The following is a 24,618-nucleotide window of genomic DNA, read 5'->3' as shown; positions in this document are numbered from 1 at the left end:
TAGGCGTTCTGCTCATTGAACCTGCCTGTTGCAGACTCAATGAGTAGAAAGCTGATCGGACCACAAGGAGGAAGGTAAGAGACCTCCGGCGGTCGTATATAGCAATCAGGACCGATACAGCGAGCCACTCCGGAGCACACTTCATAGCTCAATAACTTACCGGTACATCCAGGGTCGTCTGGGGACAGGCACCCATGGTGTACCGGTACGCCCTAGGTCACCTAGGGATTAATGAAGTTTTAAAAAATTATGTAAAAATGCCCCCCCCCCCAAGAAAAAGCAAAAAAATAAAATAAAAAAACACCCAAATAATAATAATAATAATAATAATAATAATAATAAAAGTGATTTGTTGCACATGAAATTACATCACTGCACCCTGAAGAGGAGAACACCCTGCTCATGAAGCCAGTCTACTCTACTTTTCCTGGTGTAGAGGCACGTGTACAGCAAAAAGCTAGGCATGCAATTCTAAGGAAACCACAGTTAAGGCTTATGGTGCTCATCCCTGGAAAAGGAATATGAAAACATTTCATTGCAATTTTTATAATTATTTATACAGACTTTGCTATCATTAATCATCACCTATTGTTGAACGTTTTTGTAATAGTTGGACCAACTTATCTAGTTACAATTTGTCTGTAAAAAAAGGCTTGACACTTACTCCCCTATCACTAGGCCCATGGAATAAGTATCTGATGAATTGTCCACTGAGCGGAATTGTCAGAGAGAAGTGAGAATAGCGCTATGGAGGCATGGGGATGGGTAAGGATAGTTTCTTTTTTATGTTCATGCACCCCCTGCCTGCAGGATATTTTTTATTTTCATGGGACTTACTCTTAAATTACATTAGATTGCATGTAAGGGCAATATCATAAGGACCCATGACATAAGAGCATAAACTGTGTAACATACCTTTGCACTGGATAGAAGGAGGACTTGGTTTGGTGCAGTTTCCGTCTATCCCAGGAACTCTTAAACAGTCATATAGTCTGGACTCATTACCAGTACAATGAATTTGCTCTGTCCATATTGGTCCAGGTCTTCTTGTATAGTTGAGTGACGATGGCAATGCTTCTCCACATTGAAGTTCCTTACACAGTACATTGGTCGCTTTTAGCTCTGGGTCAATCTCACAAACAGATCCCCAGGTATTACCATGGAGCACTTCTAGATGTCCTGAGCAAGCATTAGGTCCATCTGCCAGCCTGTATTTTCTGTGACCTAATGATAAATCATATTTCATACTATTACTATACTATTTTAGGACCAAAGAAATAATGATCTCCTTGGGGAGAGTAACTTAAAGACATTCCCAATCATATCCTAAGAACTCCCATTAGTGTCAGACCACTGATATGAAGGGAAAGCTACTCCGAGAGCTGTTTGTGTGTATCTTTCCCAGAATTCCCAGTATGTCCATAAATCTTTATTGTGATCTTCAGGCAAAATTTCTAAAATGAGAAAATGATGTCCATCTTTCTGGACAGCGGGTGGTATTATTAATAGACAGTCATCTTATGGTGCTAAAATGTTGCCCGCTCAGAAAGATAGACGTTATTGTGGGAACATAGAGTATATGTTCAAACACTGTCTTGAGGTTGAGGCCAAATAGCAGCTGATATTTGTATAATTACAGTCGTTATTATAAAATAATGTACTTTATTTGGCCTCAAACTGACGACCATCTTAAGACATGGTCATCAAATGGGCGAAAGGAGACATTAAAGTCCATGGAAAACTACTGTCTGTGAACATAGCCTAAATGTACACCATTTTCCGTTTCATAAGACCCATGCCTTTTAAATTATTAAAGCGGATTAAGAGTTTGTTTGTTGTTTGTTTTAATTGTTATGATGTTTTTCATCTGTTCACATTGTTTTATTTTCACTGTTTTGACTTTTGACATTATAAAAAGGCAGTATTTCTGACAGATCAAGGCTTTGTTCCTACATTGCCTTTTTTTGGCCATTTGAGGGCCATCTTTAAGAACGGCCGCCATTTAAGGCTAAGTATAGTCTGTTTTTTTAAAATGGTGGCCATTATTTTGGCTGTTTTAAAGCAGTTTTTTTTAAGAGCTATCATTTTGGTGACAAAGTGTTAGCTCTTCAAAAATTAGCCTTAAAACAGGCAAAAAAAAGCTGCTGTGGGAGCATAGCCTATAAAAGTAGCTTTTTGTTTTCCAAAAGATAACTCACTGGATGAAGGTGAGGCAACATGAGGCAAAAATATGGTCTGAATTTAAAATCAACTGTATAGGTAGTTTTTTTTTATTTTTTACTAATATATATAAAATAGGGACTTTTAAAGGCTATGTTCACACATTGTTGAAATAAAATGGCTAAAGACTTTTGATGTTCATGTCTCTCATGTCATATTTATTATTATTAACATTATTTTAAATAATGTTAAAGGGGTTATCCACCGAAGAGACAAAAAATGAAATGCTCCCAAACCTAGCTGATCTTTCTCATCAAGTCCACCTTAGTATTTTAAGCCATCTCTTGTCTTTCTAGCTGCTGCCATTCCTGAGTTACAAGTCTTTCTAAAAGCCAGTCTATATCCAAGATGGGCTGGGAAACATGCCATTCCATCATGCAGCGCTTCTCCCTGATTGGTCCATTTGTGTATGGCCCCCTTAGCTTTTTTACCGCCGACTGCTGTTACTACTTTTCCATAGTAAAGACAGGACAGTTTTTTTCCACTGATTTTGCATCACCCCAGTAGTATTCCATGCTAGCTGGCGATGTAGCAGAGCTAACGCATGAGATGCAGCAGAGCTGGGGGGGGGGGTGTAGCAGGCACTGATTACAGTGGATGTGGAGCTGACAGAAGCAGCAAAAGTTGTCTTTGTAATCAGAATGCCTCCAGGTACATAACAGCAGGTTTGTATGACATCGATCTAAGGATTGTCCAGGCCGTCCCCCCCTGCTGTTCCCTGTTAGCCGTCTGTGAGTGTAACTCAGTGCTCACATACCACTCATTATTTTGCTGTGTAATCTGGCCTTTATTTTCTTTTTAAATGATCTGCACCCACCAACCTTAACCAATGTGTTTTGGTCCATTAGACCCCTGTTTTCATTCTGTGTTCCCCCAGGTCTTTGTTCTTGTGCTATTTTACCCTACCCTGGTCTACTGTATTTCTCCAGACCCCTCTTCTTGTACCTTAGTCCCCCAGATCATGTTTTTTGTTGTGCTCCTCAGCCCACTTTTCTTGTGCTGTGATGCCCAAAATATGTATTCTTCTGTTTATCCATTCTCCTACTAATCCCTATAGCAGCAAAGGCTACTTCTTTGATCATACTGCTCTTTAATGGTTAAAAAAAAAAAAGTAAGAAGAAAAATAAAATGTGAGAAAGTAAAGAGTGAAAACAAAAAGTTAAACAAAAAGTTTGTCTTTGTGTATGTAAAACATTTATATCATCAGTAAATTCAAATATTCTTTTCTTTATAAACCATTGATCGTCATTAAAGAGGTTGTACTGACAAAATCAACTTTTCCCCTATCCACAGGGCCACCCAGCTTCTGTGCTATGAATAGAGGCGTGGGTACGGTATAATTATTCCTAAAGAGCTGCCCGAGAAAGCCAAGTAAGCCGGAAGACACAGTTTCTATGGTTCACTTGCTGCTTAATAAGTACAAGAGCAGGGACCATTGTCTTTGACAGGTGTTCCTGCTTCCTAAAAGATTCCCCCAAGGTGAATAAAAAAAAAATCAAATTCAAACAAATACGGATATTTTGTAAATATGTGTAACTAATTTGATTTATTCCAAATCAATTTGCTTTAGTCAGGCATAATGCTAGATCCAGTGCGGTGTGTGATGTGTGGAGAGAAATATTGGAAACACTAGGAACAATAGAAATACGTTCTTCTTACCTGAACATCTCACTCCTATATATACAAAAGAATTAAATTTCAAATCTATTAGCTTATAACCACATTGTGACAAGGATGATTCTTTTCCTGTGCAGTTCATTTCCAAAAAATATCCTTCCATAATCACAAATTCATCTCCTGAGGTTACATAATGTTGTACATTTGCGGTGACACATCCCAGTTGTCTACACACCACAACAGCTGTATTGCTGGTCTTGTCTCTTTTATGCACTCCTCTCCATTCTCCGTCATACTTCACTTCTACTAACCCTTCACAATTAGTTACTCCACCAGAAAGTTTAACTGGAATCGTACAAACAAACAAACAAACAAACAAACAAAAAAGAAATAAGTACAGGCAGAACAAAAACGGAAGAAAAATTAAAATGGATCAGCAAGTCTGGCAGACATAACTTTTTGACATACATCTTATTTATTACATTTTGTTCTGGGGGTGGGGTTAGGTGCAGCTTAACAAACAAAAAGATCAATTCCATAATTCCTTGTGCCCATCTAATCACCTGCAAGCCCCACTGTGAGGTCAGCACCTCCCTATCACTCTGTATATATAAGGTGATTGGCTTCCTGGAGGCGGCCAGTCGGCTGTGTATAGTGAAGAGAAGGTTGCAGCAGGCAGAGAAGGGAGAGAAATTCAGAGAGATAGAGATAGAGAAGAGAGGAGGGTGGATTGTGGATGGTTTTCTGTGGCAGCTGGGGAGCCAGTGTCCAGTATAGCAAGTAACTGGGTGCTGTTTTTTTTTTGCATTATGCAAAGTTACTGGGTGTGCACAAAAAATGACTGGGTGCAGTTTGTGCATTATAACAAATTGTTGGGTGTACATTATTAAACCATGTCACTGGGTGTACAGAACAAGTGACTGGATGCAGGTTGTGCATCATACCAAGTCACTGGGTGCTGGTGGGGCATTGTACCAATTCTCTGGGTGCTGGGCTAAATTTAACCTAGGAGTCCAGACTGGTGTGACCATACAGGGGATGAGTGCTTAAAGTGACTGTACCACCAGGCCCAGGCAGAAGCACTGGAGGCGGCCTGACCCACCCTTAGTGGGAGGAAACCCTAGCCCCTCTATGATAGGGTTCTATTGATTCTAATGGAGTCATGTCATGGAGGGGCTGGGGTTTCTTCCCACTAAGGGTGAGTCAGCCAGTGAACAGTGACAGGATTATATATACATTTATAAATATATATATATATATATATATATATATATATATATACACATAGCAGGAGCTGTATACATAACTAGCAGCACCAGCATGTTATATATATATATATATATATATATATATATATATATATATATATATATATACACACACACATACATATAGGAGGAGCTGTAGCAGGTCCTGCAGTGATATATATATATACTGTATGACATATGAACATGTTGAGACCTCTAGTTCTCCTGTATACAGGTCCTGCAGTGTTATATACCTCTATACACAAAACAACTAGAAGCTCCAGCACATACAGAAGACTATTAGTTTACAGAGCCTACCATTCTGCCCTCTATCAGTTCAGGTGTCCGATCACATGACCCGTGACATCATCAAAGGTCCTTCACCTTCCTATTCAAAGGTCCTTCTCCTTCCTACTCGGCTGTAGGGAATATTTGTGCAGGGAGACGTGTGCCTGGGGACCCCAGTATGTATTGGCGCCCCCTAACTGACACATGTGGCCTCTAGGGGCCCAGTCCCCTCTGTTACTACACTTTTTTTTTTTTTTTAACAGAAAAAAAAATTATTAACAGAGGGGACTGACCCCTAGAGGAGCTGTGGGCCCCGGCATTTGCCCTAGTTAGCCCCGTGCTGACGCCAGCTCTGCATCAGCTCTCCCTCATGCCGGCCCCCCTATGCCGCGTCATCTGCTGTTCAGCCGCGATTGGCTGAGCATAACATTGTGATTCTTTCAGCACGATTATGATGTATGCAGTTGTCTTTTACTTTGTTTAATATGGCATCACAGAGCTGTAACAGAGGGGCCTGAGGCAAACAATGAGCTGCCTGAAACTGGCCCCAATTTGACCTAGGAGTCCAGAGTGGTGTGACCTCTATTTGGCATTTATCTAATGTTCAGCTGACATTCATAATACATTTTAAAAATTATTTGAATACAATTGAAAAAAATTAATTGATTTAAAAAAATTTAATTAATTGAATTTGAAATTAATAAAAAAAAAATCCTATATCAAAAAATTCTAAATGTCAAAAGAAAAGAATCTCAATATTATTTGGATAAATTATAGCATCACAGAACCGTAACCGAAGTGCTTGAGGCGTAGAATGAGCTGCCTTAATACTGGCCCCAAAATAACCTAGGAGTCCAGAGTTGTGTGACTTCCATTTGGCATTACTTCCACAGCACCAAAAGGAGGAGGAGGGTTTATTTTATATGCAGCTGACATTCATAATAAACTTTTTGAAAATTAATTGAATCGAATAAAAAATAATATTGATTGAAAATGGAATTAAAAAATTAAATTAACTAATTGAATTAATTAACTTATATTAATTTAAATTTGAAATCAAATTACAATCAAATTAAATAAAAATAAATTTAATTAAATTTAAATAAAATTGACACTTAAATTGATGCCACTTAAACTATCTGGGAAACAAAGGTTGCCACACCAGGGGAGGTTTAAATGTACTTGAAGGGGGATCGGAACGTGTGAAATGTTTTATTAGAAAGATTTCTGATTTTATGCCGCTGATCCACCAATGTCCACTCCACCCTGGTAAAAAATTGATATTACGCTGCTCATCCACCAAGGTCCACTGCTGTCCATGGCGGAAATTGAATGATTGACTAACTGAATAAATGATTAAATGTTTTTTTTTTCCTATTAAATTTTCAATTTCTGACACTGTAATAGCAACATCTGTTAGAAAAACTGTTACTCTGTAATAGCCCCAGTATTATAGCTACTATAGTTTTGCTGTTTATAGTTTTGTTGTATAGCATTATTGGAGTAACATGAGACAAAAAGTCCATCATGTTCAACCTATCACTTCAATGTTCCAGGGGGGATGACAATGTGTTATTCCACATCCCTGCTGCGAGTTTGCCGGCTGCCCGCTCCGTTAACCCCCTGGCCACCGGAGACTATACGTCACCTGATCCCGGCTTCCTCCGGCTTGCTTTGGGGCTCCCAACGTCTTTACGGGCCGCTCAGCCAATCAGTGCGCTGCGGCGGGGCAGCATACTGATTGGCCGAGCGGGACGTGCCGGGAATCAGCGAAAGAAGCCCGAGTCGGGATCAGGTGACGTATAGTGTCCGGCGGCCGGGGGCTAACGGGGCGGGCTGCGGACAAACTCGCTGCGGATACGGCAAGTGTTTTTATACCCTAAGGAATTAATCACTGTGAACACGAAGGTTATTCCGGGGGGGAAAGGGGGGAGCATGTATTCGTCTCCTCTCACTGTGGATTCACGGTGAGAGGAGATTAAAGCGTTCAGCTGTGCTGGCAATGCCCGTTACCGGTGCCCGCCATTATACTGGTAATAACACCGATCGTCGGTGCGGGGACCAGCCCACACTCTGCCCAAACCCCTCAGCTACCTCCGGTAGCTGAGAGGAGGGAGCTGCAGGGCATTACCGGCGCCGCTGCACTATTCTGCGCCATCGCCATAAAGAGCTGATGGCAGCAGAATAGAGCCCATTAGTGATCGCCGTAAAAATCCGTAGCGGCGGTCACTAATAGCATAATACATGTATTCTCTGGGTCACTACGGTTACGGCGATACCATATTTCTGTAGGTTTTTTTTAACTATTACCACTTTGGCACAATAGAAACGATCCTCCTAGCAAAAACCCACTTTTTTTTACTTTTACACTAGTGTACATTACTGTACACTAGTGTAACACTTAGATTACATTATACAATACACTGTACTGCTTCTGCAGTACAGTGTATTGTATAATGGGACCATCCTGCTGACAGGCAATAGCCACAGCCACCCCTGTCAGCAGGATGGCATATGCATGGTGAGCCCGGGGGCCTTCATTAGGACCCCGGGATCACCATGACAACATCGGGGGACCGGACTTCGCCGCGGGACGTCGCGATCGCGTGAGTATACCCACCCGTTAGATGCCGCTCTCATACTTTGACAGCGTCATTTAACGGGTTAAACTTCCACAGGGGGGGGGGTCAGCGGTCTGACCGCTGATCCCCCGCACTACTGCCGCTGCCGGGCGGTAATTTATTCCTATGCGTCCGCCGTTAAAAAGGCGTCCGCATCAGAATAAAGCCCATTAGTGGCCGCCGTTAAAATACGTGCGGCGGTCACTAAGGGGTTAACTAATAATCACATATAAGACAATGGTATAACTACAAGGGGAAATTTGGTCATAAAAACATAAAAACTTCTCGAGCATGCTTAGGTTCGTCCGAACCTGATTGTACGGAATTTGATTATCGGTGGCCCTAGGAAGTGGGATTCAGCCCAAGGGATTCCTATAGTAAGATCTTTTCGGACACAGGTTAAATTAAGTCACTGTGCATTATATCTGTATCAGGCTATGTTTACATGACTTTTTTTCCTTTTTTTTGTTTTGTTTTGTTTTTTTACAATGATGTTCGTCATTTCACGTTTTGGGTGCCCGTCACTACAAAAATTTCAATGTTGATTTTTATTGGATAGCATGCTACAATTTTAAAAGGTTTTATTTATGCAGTTTTTAATGATAGGAACAACAAACTAGAGGGGGAAAAAAACAAACAATAAGCCTCAAACAGGCAACAAGTCATACAATAAAAGGCCAGGCAATGGAACGTAGTAAAGAGTATAGAGGAAAGCACTGAATTACTAGTCCTTATAGTCCATATTAACATCAGGATATCATATGCAAGGTCTAGTCTCTATCTCTGATTGCAACTTGTAAGGCGAACAACAAAATGAAGGGTAGAGCCCCAATGCCTAGGCCTCACCATATGGACAAAGACTAAGGGAAAGAACCACACACAAGAAGACACAACCACACACACACACCATCCATACTGTGCGACCTACCTGCCCCCGCCCCAAGAAAAGAACTATTCACCAACTTCTTCAACCACCAGTAATCAAATGCTGCAAGATCAGGTTTGGATGGACCCCAGCATGCTCAACTAGTCCCATTAATCAACTAGTAAACTATTGGTGAGTTATAAAAACATGATATGTCCAGTTATCTTACCACTCAAAACACAATGGGTAGTTTTGTTCATATATCAGACAAGAAAAAAGATTAAGGCTATGTTCACACACAGTGAAATAAAATTAAAAATATGGCTGTATTTTACCTTTATTTTACCCAACAACTGTACTAAACTGCCTCTATTCCGAGAAGGAAGAATTTCTTTCATTAAGAAGCTAATACTTTCACAAATATTTGACAAATTCTCCAATATACATAAATGATATTTTTTAATTATTAAAGGAGTCGGGAACCTGTCACCCGGCATTGTGGCGCAGAGCCTGCCCGACCCCCCGGTGGAGCCCCGGATAATTACCCTTTGCTGCAAGTCCCGCTCATGAACCCATTCCCGCGACGGAGATCTCGCCGTCAGAAGCCGTGCGCGCGCTCCAGAGATGAGTCCGATGCCCATAGAGAATGACGGCTCATTCTCTATGGGCATCGGACTCATCTCTGGTAATAAGCATACAGCACGCGCTCACCTTCCAGCACCAATATCTCCGTCCGTGGACCGGGTCCAGGAGCAGGACTTGCAACAAAGGGTAAGTATCCGGGGCTCCACCGGGGGGTCGAGCGGGCTGGGTGACAGGTTCCCTTTAAAATACATTGATCTCAAGTACAGTGAGCTCTGGACTAGTCAAAGCACTATGCTATTGAACTGACAAAGCTATGTCAGTTCAGTAGTGTACCCCTAGAGGGTCGAAACCTCACATGCTTACGGAGCATATATAACAGACATGTGAATCTGACCTTAATTTTTGCTCAGTGGCAGACACATTTGCTCTAAATTGTGCACATTTGGCGTAATCTAGCGTGATAACTTTTTTAACCTTAATGTGCAGACTCAACAATTTTAGTAAATCTGGGCCATTGTTAAAAACCAAAAATAAATAAAGTTGCCTTGTCCTAAGGGTTCTATTAATTTTAATACTAAATCTGTAAAATACATAAATCACTTAATAAATGCATTGATGTACAAATCTATGTACAAATGTTAAGGTAAAATAAAAAATAAAAAAAAATACACAGTTTTGAATTTGTCATTAATTATAGCAGAATTTTAAATGGAGTCCAGCGGAACTTCAAATGTGGTCCGTGGCGCAGACTCCGCTTGAAATTCTGCCCTATTTTCCCCTATGTGTAAGTATTGTAATGTGAGACTGGCACCCTGCGTGCTACACCATATTGTCTTTGTTTTTAATTCATTGTTTAAAAAATTTTTAAGCTATGTTCACACAACGTACAGTGTATTTTCTATTAATCATTGCCGCTGTTGCAAATTATGTTGCATTGAAGTCAGAGGAATCCTGGACGGAGTATACACTCCGGCCGGGATTCCTAGCAGCCGCACAGAACTGTCAGTTCCTACAATGGAAAGTGCAGCTCCGGCGCACTTCCCATTGTTTGCTATGGGGAATTGGGATGAGGGTGCACCGAATGCGCCCTTATCTCATATAAACAGAAATGAAGTTCATTAGGCCGGTACTGCAGGATGAACTTGAACAGAAATGAAGGCTGGGATGAACTTCACAGACAGCGGTCATTCTGTAAAACGGCTGGGTCACAGAATGGCTGGTGTCTTACTAAGTGTGAACCAGGCCTCAATATAACGGATGCCATTTTAAATGGAGCTGAAAAAAACGTTGTGTGAACATACATAGCCTATATTGAATCATCTAACATACAATATGTTAGATGATTCAATATAGGCTATGTTCACACAACGTTTTTTTCAGCTCCGTTTAAAATGACATCCGTTATATTGAGTCTGAAATATCGGACGTTATTTAACAGTCTGGCCTCCCCTTAATGCAATGACTGGTGTTTAAACATTATTTTAGTTTGAGATTACTAATTGGCCTTTGGGTGTGGCTTAATTGAAAAGTCCATTGAATTTAATAGTAAAGACAGAGAAAGAATGGTGACAAAAGAAAAACTGTTTGTGAACTACTAATAAAAAACGTTCGCTGTTTGCAAAAGAAGTCCGAAAATAATGATCACGATCATTATTTTGACGTCCGCGGCAAAAACGTTTTCAATACACTGTGTGCATTGGACGTCCGTCTTCTCATTGACTTCAATGCATTGCCACTGCAGTCAGTTCATTCACGGCAAAAACAGACATTGTTTTAAATCTGAAATTCACCCGCCTTTTCAATATTTTGACGTTGTGTGAACATAGCCATACTAAAGATAAAGGGCTGTACAAGAGGTGTTGCTCACAAGATACAGACATAATATTTCCTAAAATAGGAAAAAGATCTGGAAATAGCCAAAATGTTTGTTAATAAAGGAAATAAAAATACTATGTTATTGATTTGGTACATCTGTTTTTCGGCTACTTAAACTGGTAGATAGATAGATAGATAGATAGATAGATAGATAGATAGATAGATAGATAGATATAGATAGATAGATAGATAGATAGATAGATAGATAGATAGATAGATAGATAGATATAGATAGATAGATTACAAGGCTGCCTACAATTGTTTTGGCAAATGGTTTTGTAATCGTTCACAGGGACTTTTTGAAGGCTGTGTCGTTCTTACCTATTTTTTTCCACTGGTTTTTAACAAAACGACAATGCGATATATTTAAAATAAATAAATAAAAAATTGGGCGAATTGTAAACATTCTACAAGAACTAAATAAAAACTTTATTAATTTCATTTGAATGAGGTTAAGACTAACTAACTATCTTATGAATATCCTATTTAGTAACAAAAAATTTTAACATCTCACACAAAATACTGTTTAACCTCTTCCTATGTACTGTGGTGGGTAGGGGTGTTCAGGGGTCATGCTGTGACCCCGCTCTGTAGCGTGCGGCTTCTGGTGCTATAAGTAGCTGGGGACTATGGGCATTAGCCGATGCAGCAGATAGCCTCACCCTGCCAACAGGCCATTCAGATGCAGCTGTCAAAGTTGGCAACTGTATTTAAGTGGATGTAAAAAGCCATCCCTGATGTCTAGTGGGGCGGATCCATCCTTTGCAATTGTGGAGGGGCGATCCCTTCATATTACCTGGCTGGGCCTCAGCATCTCAATGGCCCTGATACCGGCTGAATGATGGATTACTCCAGGCTCCAGCAGCCCAAAGCAATCCAGCACTGATCTAATCAATCAGTGCTGGAAAACTATACTGCATTGATCTCTATGAAAGATCAGTGCAGTTATAATAAAACTCACCGGGGGACTAAAAGTTAGTGTAAAAAAAGTGGATTAAAAAAAAAAAAAAGTAATTTTTTTATTAATTTAAAAAAAGTCCTTCTCCCTAATAAAAGTTTGAATCACTCCTCTTTTACCATTTTTTTTTAAATAAACAAATAAACATATTTGATTACACCGCGCATGTTATCGCTTGAATTATTAAATGATTGTGTTCCTGATTTAGCACAAACAGCGTAAGCTCATTAAATCCATAAAAATACTAATAAAAAGTGGTCAAAAAGTCACATGTACGCAAACAAGGCACCAATCGAAAGTACAAGTCATGGCACAAAAAATGACACCTCACACAGCCCTATACCCAATAAATAAAAGTGTTATAAGAAGAGATACCTTTATAGAATATATAAAAAATAGTTAAAAAAAAACTATCAAATAAAATAAAAGTTATATAAGTTACATATTGTTGTAATCGTACTGACTTGAGAAACATAGATTTACCATAAGGACAGGGGTGAAAACACCCCCCCCCAAAAAAAAAAAAAAAAAAAAAAAGGAATTGCACTTTTTCCTTCAATTTCAGCGCACAAATCATTTTTTTTTTTTTTTCGGTTTTAAAGCTTATTTTAAGGAAAAATTAAGACTGCAAAGTATAATTGGTGTTGACGAAATTAAGAACTCATTTGGGTCTGTAGGTGAAAAGGCACCATGGCCTTTTAAACATAAGGAGGTGAAAATAAAAGCGCAAAAATTAAAATTAGCCCGGGAGGGAAGGGGTAAGTGTATGATATTAGAAAAATTAAAATGCATGTCTCACTGTTTAAAAGGGATCTTACCTTCACCCAGAGTCTCTGCAGTTTTATAAGAGTCGGATTTCAGAAGAAGAAGTTGTAATCCAGTAAATATTAGAAATCTCTCCAAATCCATGCTCTCCTGTGTAACTCTGTGACTACTGTATAATAAGAGATCTACAATTATCATTCTATCTTATATATAGCTCAGTGGGATGGGTGAGTACAGGAGGTCTCTATGAGCAGTAAATGGGGAGTGTTGATCTCTAGTTTTATCTGAACAGAACTGACACATGTTATCTGCCAAAAATAGAAGAGCGAGTTAGGTATAACCTCATAATCTGATTGTGCATAAACCTGCAGCTCTTCCCCACAATAAAGAGTTGTCTGACAGCACTGGAAATATCAGCAATTACCAGGTGTGATCTTACATAATATTGGAGACAATAATGTATTAATAAATCACCATATGCTCTATTACTAAAAAAAATAATAATAAAAAAAAAATTGCTGTCCTAAACACACCAATGGAGCATCAATCTAGACAAGACAGCAACACATTATACAAAATTCCAATCTGACTTATGGAAAAATACAATTTCTGACACCATAAAGGGCTAATTTTTCCCAAACATCAATTCAAATTGGAAACTCACATAAAAAAAAAAATGCCACTGAGCCAATCAATCATCCAATTTCCACTATAGACAGCAGTGGATCCTGGTAGATCAGCAGAGTGACATCAATTTATTTCCCAGGACAGCATTGCAGCTGAAAGAGCCAGATATGTGATGTACCTTGATTCCAGCAGAGAAGGACAGCCAGTGGGATCCGGGAGCGGTGTAATGGAGACACAGGTACAGGTAAGTATATATTGATATCTAATTTTCTGCACCCCCCCCCCCCTGTGGGTATGTCTGTTTTTATTTTTTCGAGACTTCCCTTTTAAATGCTCACAGATGACCAACTGTCTCTCCCAACTCTTGTCCCCCTCACTTGTAGGGCCCTCTCTCTCTCTCTCTCTGTCTCTCTCTCTCTCTCCCCCTCCCTCCCTCTCTGAAACAGTCCATCAAATACTGTTTTACTTTTTGTAATTTTTGTTTTTATACCAGAAATAAGGACTCACACTAACAATACCACTGGGATCCACCAATCAGAACAATCAGTTCAGATTTAAAATTGGTTGTGGAGCCAACAGGACTCTAATTTTCAATATAAGTAAATTCAAAATGAAAACATCAAAAGAAATCCATTAGTTTCTTATGTTTAAATTTAACAATTTGAACAATATTGACATGAGTAAAAAAAAAAAAAAAAAAAATGTTGTGACATGTTAAAGTTCCTTTTTCAACCATATACTGTATTTCAACAAGACATAGAAAAGCCTACTACAATGACTCTTTTGTCTGAATTTATAGTCAGTAATTAGATATTCTTCAATGATCTTTTAATAGAAATTCCTTTAAATGCTCCATTTACAGGTGTAAGAGAAACTCTGCTTTGTATTATTACTTTTGGGTTATATTATCTATGTTATGGTCATTTCTTAGTTCCGATTTTGGGCATGCAGATATTGAATCATCATAATCTTGGTCATCAGCGAGAAGAACCCTCTCCTGGTTGCTTGATGTGGAGATATTTTGATCATCCCTCGGGGAAGTTAAGCCTAAAATAAGTAAAGAAAAAATAAATATAGATCTATTGTACACTTACATATTACATACACGAAAATAATTGTGCTCAGTAATGTTTAGGGCCATGTTCAGACGGCGCATGACACGTCTGTTCTGTGACCCAGCCGAGTCCCAGAACGGCTGGGCTCAGTGAAGATCATCTTAGTCGGGACTGCAGTGCCGGTATTGCAGTATCGGCCAGATGAACCTCATTTGTGCTGAATTTGGATGTGGACGCACTCCGGACGGGATTTCCTCTGAATGCAGTGCACGCAAGTTTTGTATTAATCAGCAACAACTGCCGTGATTAATACAAAACTTACATTGTGTGAACATGGCCTAATATACAGTATATCGAGAGAAATCATAAGTGATTGTGAATAATCATTGTTCTTATGAAAAATGATCAATACAAATATTTTTAATTGATTAATATCGCAACAAGGGTCAATTGAAGAACTTTTTTTTATTTTATTTCTGTTGCTTTTAATTAAAATACAGTTTCTATGGTCTTACAATCCGGTCACCCGCAATTTGTAAAGTCCTTGCAGGTTATGTAGTGTGTCCTGGTAGATCTCAAACTTGTCATCTTTTGTGTGAGGCTATGTTCACACAACGTCAAAAATAGAGAAAAGGCATCCGAATTTGATATTTTAAAAAACTTCAGTTTTTGCCACAATTTAACTGACTGCAATGGCAATGCATTGAAGTCAATGGGAAGACAGACGTCCGATGCACACAATGCATTGAATAACGGACGTTTTTACCGCGGACGTCAAAATAATGAACATGATCATTATTTTCGGACATCTTTTGCAAAACAGCGGACGTTTTTTATTAGGTGATCACACAAAGTTTTTTTTTTTGCACCGTCCTTTCTCCATTTTTACTGTTAATTTCAATGGACTTTTCAATTAAGCCACACCCAAAGTCCAATTAGTATCCAAACTAGAATAATGTACCAACAGCCAGGCTGCTAAATGACGTCCGTTATTTTAGACTCAAAATGACGGACGTCATTTTAAACGGAGCTGAAAAAACGTTGTGTGAACATAGCCTTAAAAAGGGATGAGCGAATCACTAGGAAATTCAATTTGCAGAGTTTGCCAATATTCGCACGCATTTGCGAATATTTGTGAATCGCATACAAAAGAATTCAATTAAAAACAGGAAAACTATAGTATCTACAATAGTGGGACTACAATTTCCGCCATGGACAATAAAGGACATTGGTGGATCAGCGGCATTAAACTCAATGTTTCCCCAGGACAGCAGTGGACATTGGTAAATGAGCACCCAGAGAAATATTAAGATGGACACTGTGTTCACTGTGACTTCCTATAAGGCACACCCAGCACCCAGTGGCTTGGTTTACTGGACAATGGCTTCACTGCTCCCCCAGAAAACCACCCACAATCCACCCCCTCTCCTATCCTCTCTTTATCTCTCTGTATTTCTCTCCCTGCTCTAACTGCTTTCCGCTACCTACTCTCCACTATACACAGCCGACTGGCCGCCTCCAGGAAGCCAATCACCTTATATAGAGGGTTGGGGTGGGGTTGCAGTTGCTAACATCACAGAGAGTCTTACAGTTTATGGATAATCCCTTGCTCTTGCCAAAAGACAGTACTGTAAGCTACCACGTGCATTCGCCATTGTGGTGCCATGTCTAGTGAATTTGCCAAGTGATTCTGTTGAATTCACAAATTGTAACGAGGCGAATTAAACGCCCGATTCGCTACAAATTGGAATTAATCAGATTCACTTTTTTCATCGCTAGTGTTACATATGAGGCTCTATTTCATGGGATAAACTGCACAATCCTCTTGGCCAAAGACTTTAATGTCCCAACTTTCTAACATAAACTGCATATGAGGCTCAATAGAAGACTATTATGCAAAAATAGAAGTCCAGAACCTTCAATTTCTTCTACTGCACCCTATAAAGCTGTGTTCCCCAGGTCGTGTTTTGAGGATTTCCTTATTATTTCACGGGTAATACACTTATACTCAGTGCATAAGGTGTCGCGACAGGTGTTCTTTGTATAGGTTCTCCTCAAATCATGACATGCTGGTTGTCCTTGAAGATGGAGTTGAGGCACTTTACATAGCCTTCTCCACCATCTTCCTCTGTCCATCCTGATTGTCATCACAGAGAGTTTTTTTTTTTAACTGATAGGGAGTTGTGGAAGGACCATATAAAACTACCAGAGCTACCTACGGGTTGATTACAATATAACAGTGTTTACAGTTTGATATGTGACAGTTTACCTTTAAGTCTGCCGATGCTGAATACCTAATAAGACCTATGAAGCAAAAAAAAAAAAATAAAAATTGCAAAGTCCTACGTCTGATAATTATACAACCAAAAAAGATAAAAAATAAGTATAGGTAAAATAAATAAGATTAGATGCTGTTCAAAACAATACGTAAAAACAATCCACATAACTGACATAGATAGCAACAGAGCCCGGTGACAACAGAAAAAATACACACATAAAAGTGGGGAACCTCCTATCTAGGGAAACTACATGTAACAACACAGAGTGGTATATATGATCATTGAAAGTTGATAAACTAGTAAGCAAGTAAAAAAGCATCTCTGTTGTCCTTGTTCATACCACACCATGTTAAAAAACTTTACTGTGCATAAATGCAGATTAAGTAACATGAAGTGTGGGGTCTGTGTATCTAATACATGTGAGACCCTACTCCAAGCAGTATATAGCGCACAACCAACACAAAAACATTGGAACCAGACACCATAAAAGATAGACAAAAATATGTCTAGAGATAGGAAGGAACCCCAACCATACCCAATGCACAGTTACCCTTGAAGAAGTGATTTGCATGCGAAACATGCTTTGGGTATGGTTGGGGTTCCATGCTATCTCTAACATATTTTTGTCTATCTTTTATGCTGAATAGCTGAATCATATCTATCTATCTATCTATCTCCTATCTATCTATCTATCTATCTATCTATCTGACATATAAATGTGTTGTATTAGTACAAACTGTTCCCAGATGGTCTTGGCGGGTTCTTGTTATAAGGTGATCTACTTTGCCCATCAGAGTTTAAAGGCCGAGACAAATCATTAATCTCCACATCATCATATCCGTTGTCTTCTCTTGGTTACAAAATCACAATAAGATGTTATTGGTTTAGTCATTATATTTATAATAGATTATTCTATGGTTAATAGTAAGATCTGTGAATTGGTCTCATAGTATGTCACTACTGAACTTTATATGACATGATCACTTCTAATTGAGGTTCAAACGGAAAACAATATAAATCTATTTATACAATATAATCTATTTTATATCTTTTATAGTGAGAGAGAATAAGAGACCCCTAGATAGCCATGGAACATGAACCTAATGCCTATAAATGATTAATCCACAGTCAAAACTGACTACTCAGCAGCCCGTCCCAACTGGACAACACACCAGAGCAGACCTCTACTGCAATCCAAAATATGATTGTGTTTATAAATTGTACCAGTCTCCAAACATGTACCCAAACGTCCCACCATAGATGAGCAGTGACATAGCAGCTCTGCCTATTCCAGTATAATAAGTGATACAAAAAAAAAATAAATAGGCTATGTTCACACAACGTCAAAAATGGAGAAAAAATGTCCGATTTCGCTATTTAAAAAAACGTCCGTTTTTGCAGCAATTTAACAGACTTTAATGCAAATGCAATGAAGTCAATGGGAAGACGGACAGTCTATGCACACAATGCATTGAAAAACGTACGTTTTTGCCACGGATGTCAAAAAATTGAACATGAATTTTCGGACGTTTTTTGCAAATAGCAGACGTTTTTTATTAGTTGTTCACACAGCGTTCTTCTATTGTCACCATTCTTTCTCCATTTTTACTAATAAATTCAATGAATTTTTCAATTAAGCCTCACCCAAAGGGCAATTAGTAACCCCAAACTAAAATAATGTGCAAACACCCGTCATTGCACTAAGGGGATGCCAGGCTTCGAAAAACGTTTGTTATTTTACACTCAAAATAACGGACGTCATTTTAAACGGAGCTGAAAAAAACGTTGTGTAAACATAGCCATACAGTGGTTTGCAATAAATTAAATAACAAAAAGTTTTTTTTTCAGTAATTTAATTAAAAAAGTGACCTCACATATTCTATAGAGTCATTACATACAGATTGAACTTTTTTAAGCATTTATTTCTGTTAAAGTTGATGATTAAGAATTACAGCCAAGAAAAACCCAAAAGTCAGTAGTTCATAAAATTAGAAAAATTAACCCAAAACACCTGCAGTGGCTTCCTAAGTGTTATAAAAGGTCCCTTAGGGCCATATTCCACCCTATGATTATCGTCCAGATTATCATTAAATCGTTCGAATCTAAACAATAATTATTTGTTTGAATAGCAGTTAAAGACTAACAATCGAACGAGAAATCGTTGATCGTTTAATAAGACCTGGACCTATTTTTATCGTTGCTCGTTCGCAAATCGTTCGCATTGATTAAGAAGTCGTTCGGTCAATTGCAGTAGTGACGAACGCAATAGCGACGACAAGACGACCGCAAGAACGATCATAAGTAACAATTATCTTTTCATGTAAATGGGCGAACGATTTCAGGTCTTTCGTAATAGCGGTCGTTTGGATTGTTTATCATTAACGATTATGCGAACGATAATCATCCAGTGGAATAGGGCCCTTAGTCTGGTTCAGTATGCAACACAATCATGGAGAAGACTGCTGACTTGACAGATGTCCAGAAGGCAGTTACTCACACACTCCACAAGGAGGGTAAGCCACAAAAGTTCATTGCTAAAGAAGCTGGCTGTTCTCAGAATGCTGTATCAAAGCATATTAATGGAAAAGTGAGTGGAAGGAAAAAGTGTGGTAGAAAAAGGTGCACCAGCAACCGGGAGAACCGCAGTCTTAAGAGGATTGTAAGGAAAATGGACTCACAAAGAGTGGACTGCTGCTGGAGTCAGTGCTTCAAGAGCCACCACATACAGACGTCTGCAGGACATGGGCTACAAGTGTTACATTCCATGTGTTAAGCCACTCCTGACCAATAAACACCGCCAGAAGCATCTTATCTGGGCCAAGGAAAAGAAGAACTGGACTGTTGAACAATGGTCCAAGGTGCTGATTTCAGAGGAAAGTAAATTTTGCATTTCATTTGGAAATCAAGGTCCCAGAGCATTGAGGAAGAGTGGAGAGGCTGCACACAATCCAATCTGCTTGAGGTCTAGTGTGAAGTTTCCACAATCAGTGATGGTTTGGGGAGCCATGTCATCTGCTGGTGGAGGTTCACTAAGTTTCATCAACACCAAAGTCAACGCTGCCGTCTACCATGGAATTTTAGAGCACTTCATGCTTCCCTGTACTGAAGAGATTTTTAGAGATGGAATTTTCATCTTCCAGCAGGATTTGGCACCTGTCCACACTGCCAAAAGTACCAATACCTGGCACAGCCTCACTGTGACTGATTATCCAGCAAACTCGCCACATCTTAACCCCATAGAGAAGTTATGGAGTATTGTTAAGAGGAAGATGAAAGACACCAGACCCAACAATGCAGACAAGCTGAAGGCCGCTATCAAAGCAACCTGGGCTTCAATAACACCTCTGCAGTGCCATCAGCTGATCACCTCCATGCCAAGCCTCATTAATGCCACCATTCATGCAAAAGGTGCCCTGACCAAGTATTGAGGGCATTTACTGTACAGACTTTTCATTTGGTTAACATGTCTGTGTTATTTTTTTTTTTCTTTCAGTTGGTTTTATATAATATTCTAATTTTCTGAAATATTGACTTTTGGGTTTTTCTCGGCTGTGATCCACAATCATTAACTCTAACAGAAATAAACGCTTGAAAAAGTTTACTCTGTATGTAATGACTCTATAGAATATTTGAGGTCACTTTTTGAATTGAATTACCGGGGGAAAAAAAAACTTTTTGTTGATATTTTAATTTATTGCAAACCTCTGTAATAAAGGAAACTTTGAAACTTCTTATGCAATTAATTTTGAGAGGTGAGGTGGTCAAAAAATAGCAATTCTGTTATATTTTTTATAGCATTTAATATGCAGGATAAATAATAAGCCAAGTAGTCAGTAAAGCTGCCCTACACTCCTGCTCTCTGTATAGTAGCCCTGCAGTTTCCATCCTCTTACTTATTTCTTGAACACTGCTGACTCAGTTCTTTTAAAGGCAAAATTATCACCCATCAGAAGGCAAGAAGGAAACTCCACCTGAGGCTCAGTGCTTATCTTGCCTCCTGTATAGTGCACTCCTGTAGTTATAAGCTGAGTACTTTATAATAAAATTAACTCCAAAGCTACAAGATCACCTTCTATTCTGTGAAAGTTTGGTCCAGTGTGATGTTCTGTTGCAGCCGTTGCGAGCTGCTCAATAGATGATTGTAACTATTAATTTTTCTCTCTAAGGCTGGCATTCTTGGCCGGAGGATCAAGAGATCAGATGTACCCCTCAAAAAGCCTCATAAAACCCCTCATAAAAAATTGTGAATGTACTAATAGTACACTGCATGTGTTTGTTTTTTTTTTTTTTTACATGAACAGACCGGCACCGGCAGAGGGAGGGAGTGCTGGTGTGCTTTTTTCTGAGCACCTGAGCACGGTGCCATTTTTTCCCAGGCACCAGCCTGGTATTAAGTACTGGAGGCAAGCTGGCCGTCCGGCCCCCAGGAGGACGATCTGCCCTCCCCTCTGTGACGCGGCTCCATTTGGTTCTAATGAAGCCACGCCACAGAGGGGAGGGCAGATTGTCCCACTATACTATCTACAGGGATGGTAGCTTGCTACTTTGGGAACAACTTATAGGTGGGGACCTTGCTACAGGCAATACTACCTACAGAGCTTGTACTGGCTACTGAGGATACCATCTAAAGGGGGGATATAGCTACTGGGATACTAAACAAGGTGGACCTGGCTACCAGAGATACTACCTATAGGAGAAACCTAGCTAATGGGGATACTATCTGTGTTGGAGACCCAAATACAGGGGTCTCCAACACAGAGAGGTGATAAAAACTGTAAATAGTACCTACAGGGGAAACCTGGGGTACTTACTACCTGCACCCACACACACTTGTTTCTACCTTTTTAAAGTCTAGTGTTAATATACTTAGGAGTGGGCATAACATTCCTGGTCACCGTGACAAATGCCTAGTCAGTACACCCCATCACCTAGCCCACTGCTAACACCACCTAGTAACCCTAGGTTATTGCACTTACTTAATGTTGAAGACTAGCTATTGTTGGGCCTAATAATGGGGGAAATAAGCAACTGGGGGCATCTTCCTATGCATTAGAGTGACCTATCTACGTAAGATAGACTTTTGACTTTACTGTGCGCGATATCAAAGGGGCATTATTATCATTCGGGGCACCTTTTGTGAAAATAAAATTAAGGAGGGAAGATGCTTGCCCCATTACCAGGTTTCCCCTGCAGGTAGTTTCCTTATTAGCCAGGTTCTCGTGCAAATAGTATGCCCAGTAGCCACGCTCTCCCTTGTAGGTAGAATTTCCAGTTACCAGATCCTCTCCAATACAGAGCTTCTTCTACTAAACAGTCTACACATGTACCAGTTTCATTCATCAGCCTGAGCCATTTTCATAAATCTGCCATATTTAAAAAGGGTCCGAATTTGCTTCAATAATTAAGGCCTTTTTACACAGGCCGATTATTTACAAGGAGCATTACTAGGAACACTCCTTGGCTGATAACATGCAAAAGTTCCTTTGTGCGGCTTCAGGCTGGGTTCACACTACATATATTTCAGTCAGTATTGTGGTCCTCATATTGCAACCAAAACCAGGAGTGGATTAAAAACACAGAAAGGATCTGTTCACACAATGTTGAAATTGAGTAGATGGCCGCCATTTAATGGCAAATATTTGCTGTTATTTTAAAACAACGGCTGTTATATTGAAATAATGGCCGTTATTTACTGTTATATGGCGGCCATCCACTCAATTTCAACATTGTGTGAACAGATCCTTTCTGTGTTTTTAATCCACTCCTGGTTTTGGTTGCAATATGAGGACCACAATACTGACTGAAATATACGTATTGTGAACATAGCCCCCAAATGTATTGACCATCTCCCAGTATAAACAGAAGAGCCCAGAAATATCAAAGGGTGTAAAATATACACTGGTGTAAACTGCCCACAGCCACCAATCAGAGATCCTCTTTCATTTTACTTGAGCTGAAAACTGAGCTGTGATTGGCTGCTGTGGTCAGTTTACACTAGAGAATATTTTACACCCTTTGATAAATCTCCCCCTTGCTTCCATCCTTACATGGTTCTATATCGGGCCATGAAAAAGGACTCTTAGACAGTAGTACAGTAGTAAATTTATCTATATGCTTCAATGGAGCTGGTATACCACACAACCTATGGATAAATTTGAAATGTTTTCTGGATGAAATCATATTTTTCTAATCCTGGACAACCCCTATAAAGAATAGGTAAATACTGTTACTAATATTGAAGATTGGATTTTATCTTATTATAGATATTCATAGAAATAAGTTGCACGTTACCTGTTATTTGTGGCAATCTGTAGATTTGTTCCATTAATCTCAAATTTACATCTTCATACACCGGGTCATAGGAAGAATCTGCAGTGATGTTTCTAAGGACTGAGAAATTAATTTGTTTTTATTTAAAAATAATGTTACATTAGACTCTATAGAGTCCCATACACTATATATATATATATATATATATATATATATATATATATACATATATATATATATATATACATATATATATTCGACATACAACTAAACTCTATAATTTATCATAAATATTTATAGGACATGTTAGACAGGTAGGTTAGCAGGTTTCTATAATATAGTGGTAAGGTTTCTATATTCAGTTATGTTACTCACCTCTTTTATACCACATGAACTGTATTACCAAGCATACAGTTACCATGCCACGAAGGATCAGGGAAACAATGAGGATTATAAGAAACACATTGGGGATATTGAAAATAGGTTGCAGTGATATTGCCTCTCCCGTAAGGGGGTCCCGATCATTAAAACAGACCGCCAAAGATCTCTCACCTGCCTCCGTGGGGTCCGATCGGCGCTCTGTTCACTGAGGCTGCACAGGAAGGCTCAATCAGCAGAGCGCCGATAACACTGATCAATGCTATGCCTATGGCATAGCAATGATCAGTGTGTAAAATCAAAGTAGTGTATGTACAAGTCCCCCAAAGGGACTTAAAATGTGTAAAAAAGTAAAAAAAAAAAGTTAAAAATCACTAACACACTGCCCCAAAACCCCTCCCCCAATAAAAGTTTAACTCACCCCCCCTTTCCCATTATATAAATAAAACATATAAAAATAAATAAATAAACATATATATACATAATATACCATAGCGTGCGTAATTGTATTGTATTGTATCTATTAAAATATAGCAAGCGTCATTGCGAACGGTGAACGGTGTAGATGAAAAGAGGGAAAAAAGTGCGCGGATTACCGATTTAATGTTACATTATATAGATTTTTTTTTTATAAAAAGTGATCAAAACGTCCGATCTTCACAAATATGGTATTAATAAAAACTAGACATCATGGCGGAAAAAATGACACCCCATAGAGGTCCGTTGGTGAAAAAATAAAACTGTTATAAGCGTCACAATAGGCCCATTTTATTAATATTTAATTGCAAAAAAAAGGATTTCATAAAAAAAATATATATATATATATAACATTAGAGAATCTGTGTAAACCTGCATATGGTTGTTTTCGGGCTGACCTATAGAGTAATAGTATCATGTCGCTTTTACCATATAGTGCATTATGTACCCCCCCCCCCAAACTTTACCATATTGCATTCTTTTTTACGATT

General features: G+C 39.0%; 1 protein-coding gene across 1 annotated transcript in view; it reads right to left on the bottom strand.

Annotated features, from left to right (window-relative positions):
* The window catches only part of LOC138770481 (antigen WC1.1-like), a 45,826-nt gene extending 26,081 nt beyond the window's left edge, over window positions 1–19,745 (bottom strand). The window contains exons 1-6 of the mRNA XM_069949587.1: window positions 19,681–19,745; window positions 17,740–17,852; window positions 14,562–14,715; window positions 13,095–13,210; window positions 3,880–4,182; window positions 916–1,224 (exon numbers count right to left, since the gene is read on the bottom strand). Of these exons, the coding sequence (XP_069805688.1) occupies window positions 916–1,224; window positions 3,880–4,182; window positions 13,095–13,210; window positions 14,562–14,715; window positions 17,740–17,852; window positions 19,681–19,745 (1,060 nt within the window). The remainder of the gene's footprint in view (window positions 1–915; window positions 1,225–3,879; window positions 4,183–13,094; window positions 13,211–14,561; window positions 14,716–17,739; window positions 17,853–19,680) is intronic.
* Window positions 19,746–24,618: the final 4,873 nt, after the last annotated feature.

Source organism: Dendropsophus ebraccatus, chromosome 13 (assembly GCF_027789765.1).
Source record: "Dendropsophus ebraccatus isolate aDenEbr1 chromosome 13, aDenEbr1.pat, whole genome shotgun sequence".
Taxonomy (NCBI): domain Eukaryota; kingdom Metazoa; phylum Chordata; class Amphibia; order Anura; family Hylidae; genus Dendropsophus; species Dendropsophus ebraccatus.
This window is presented reverse-complemented; position numbering and strand designations above follow the sequence as displayed.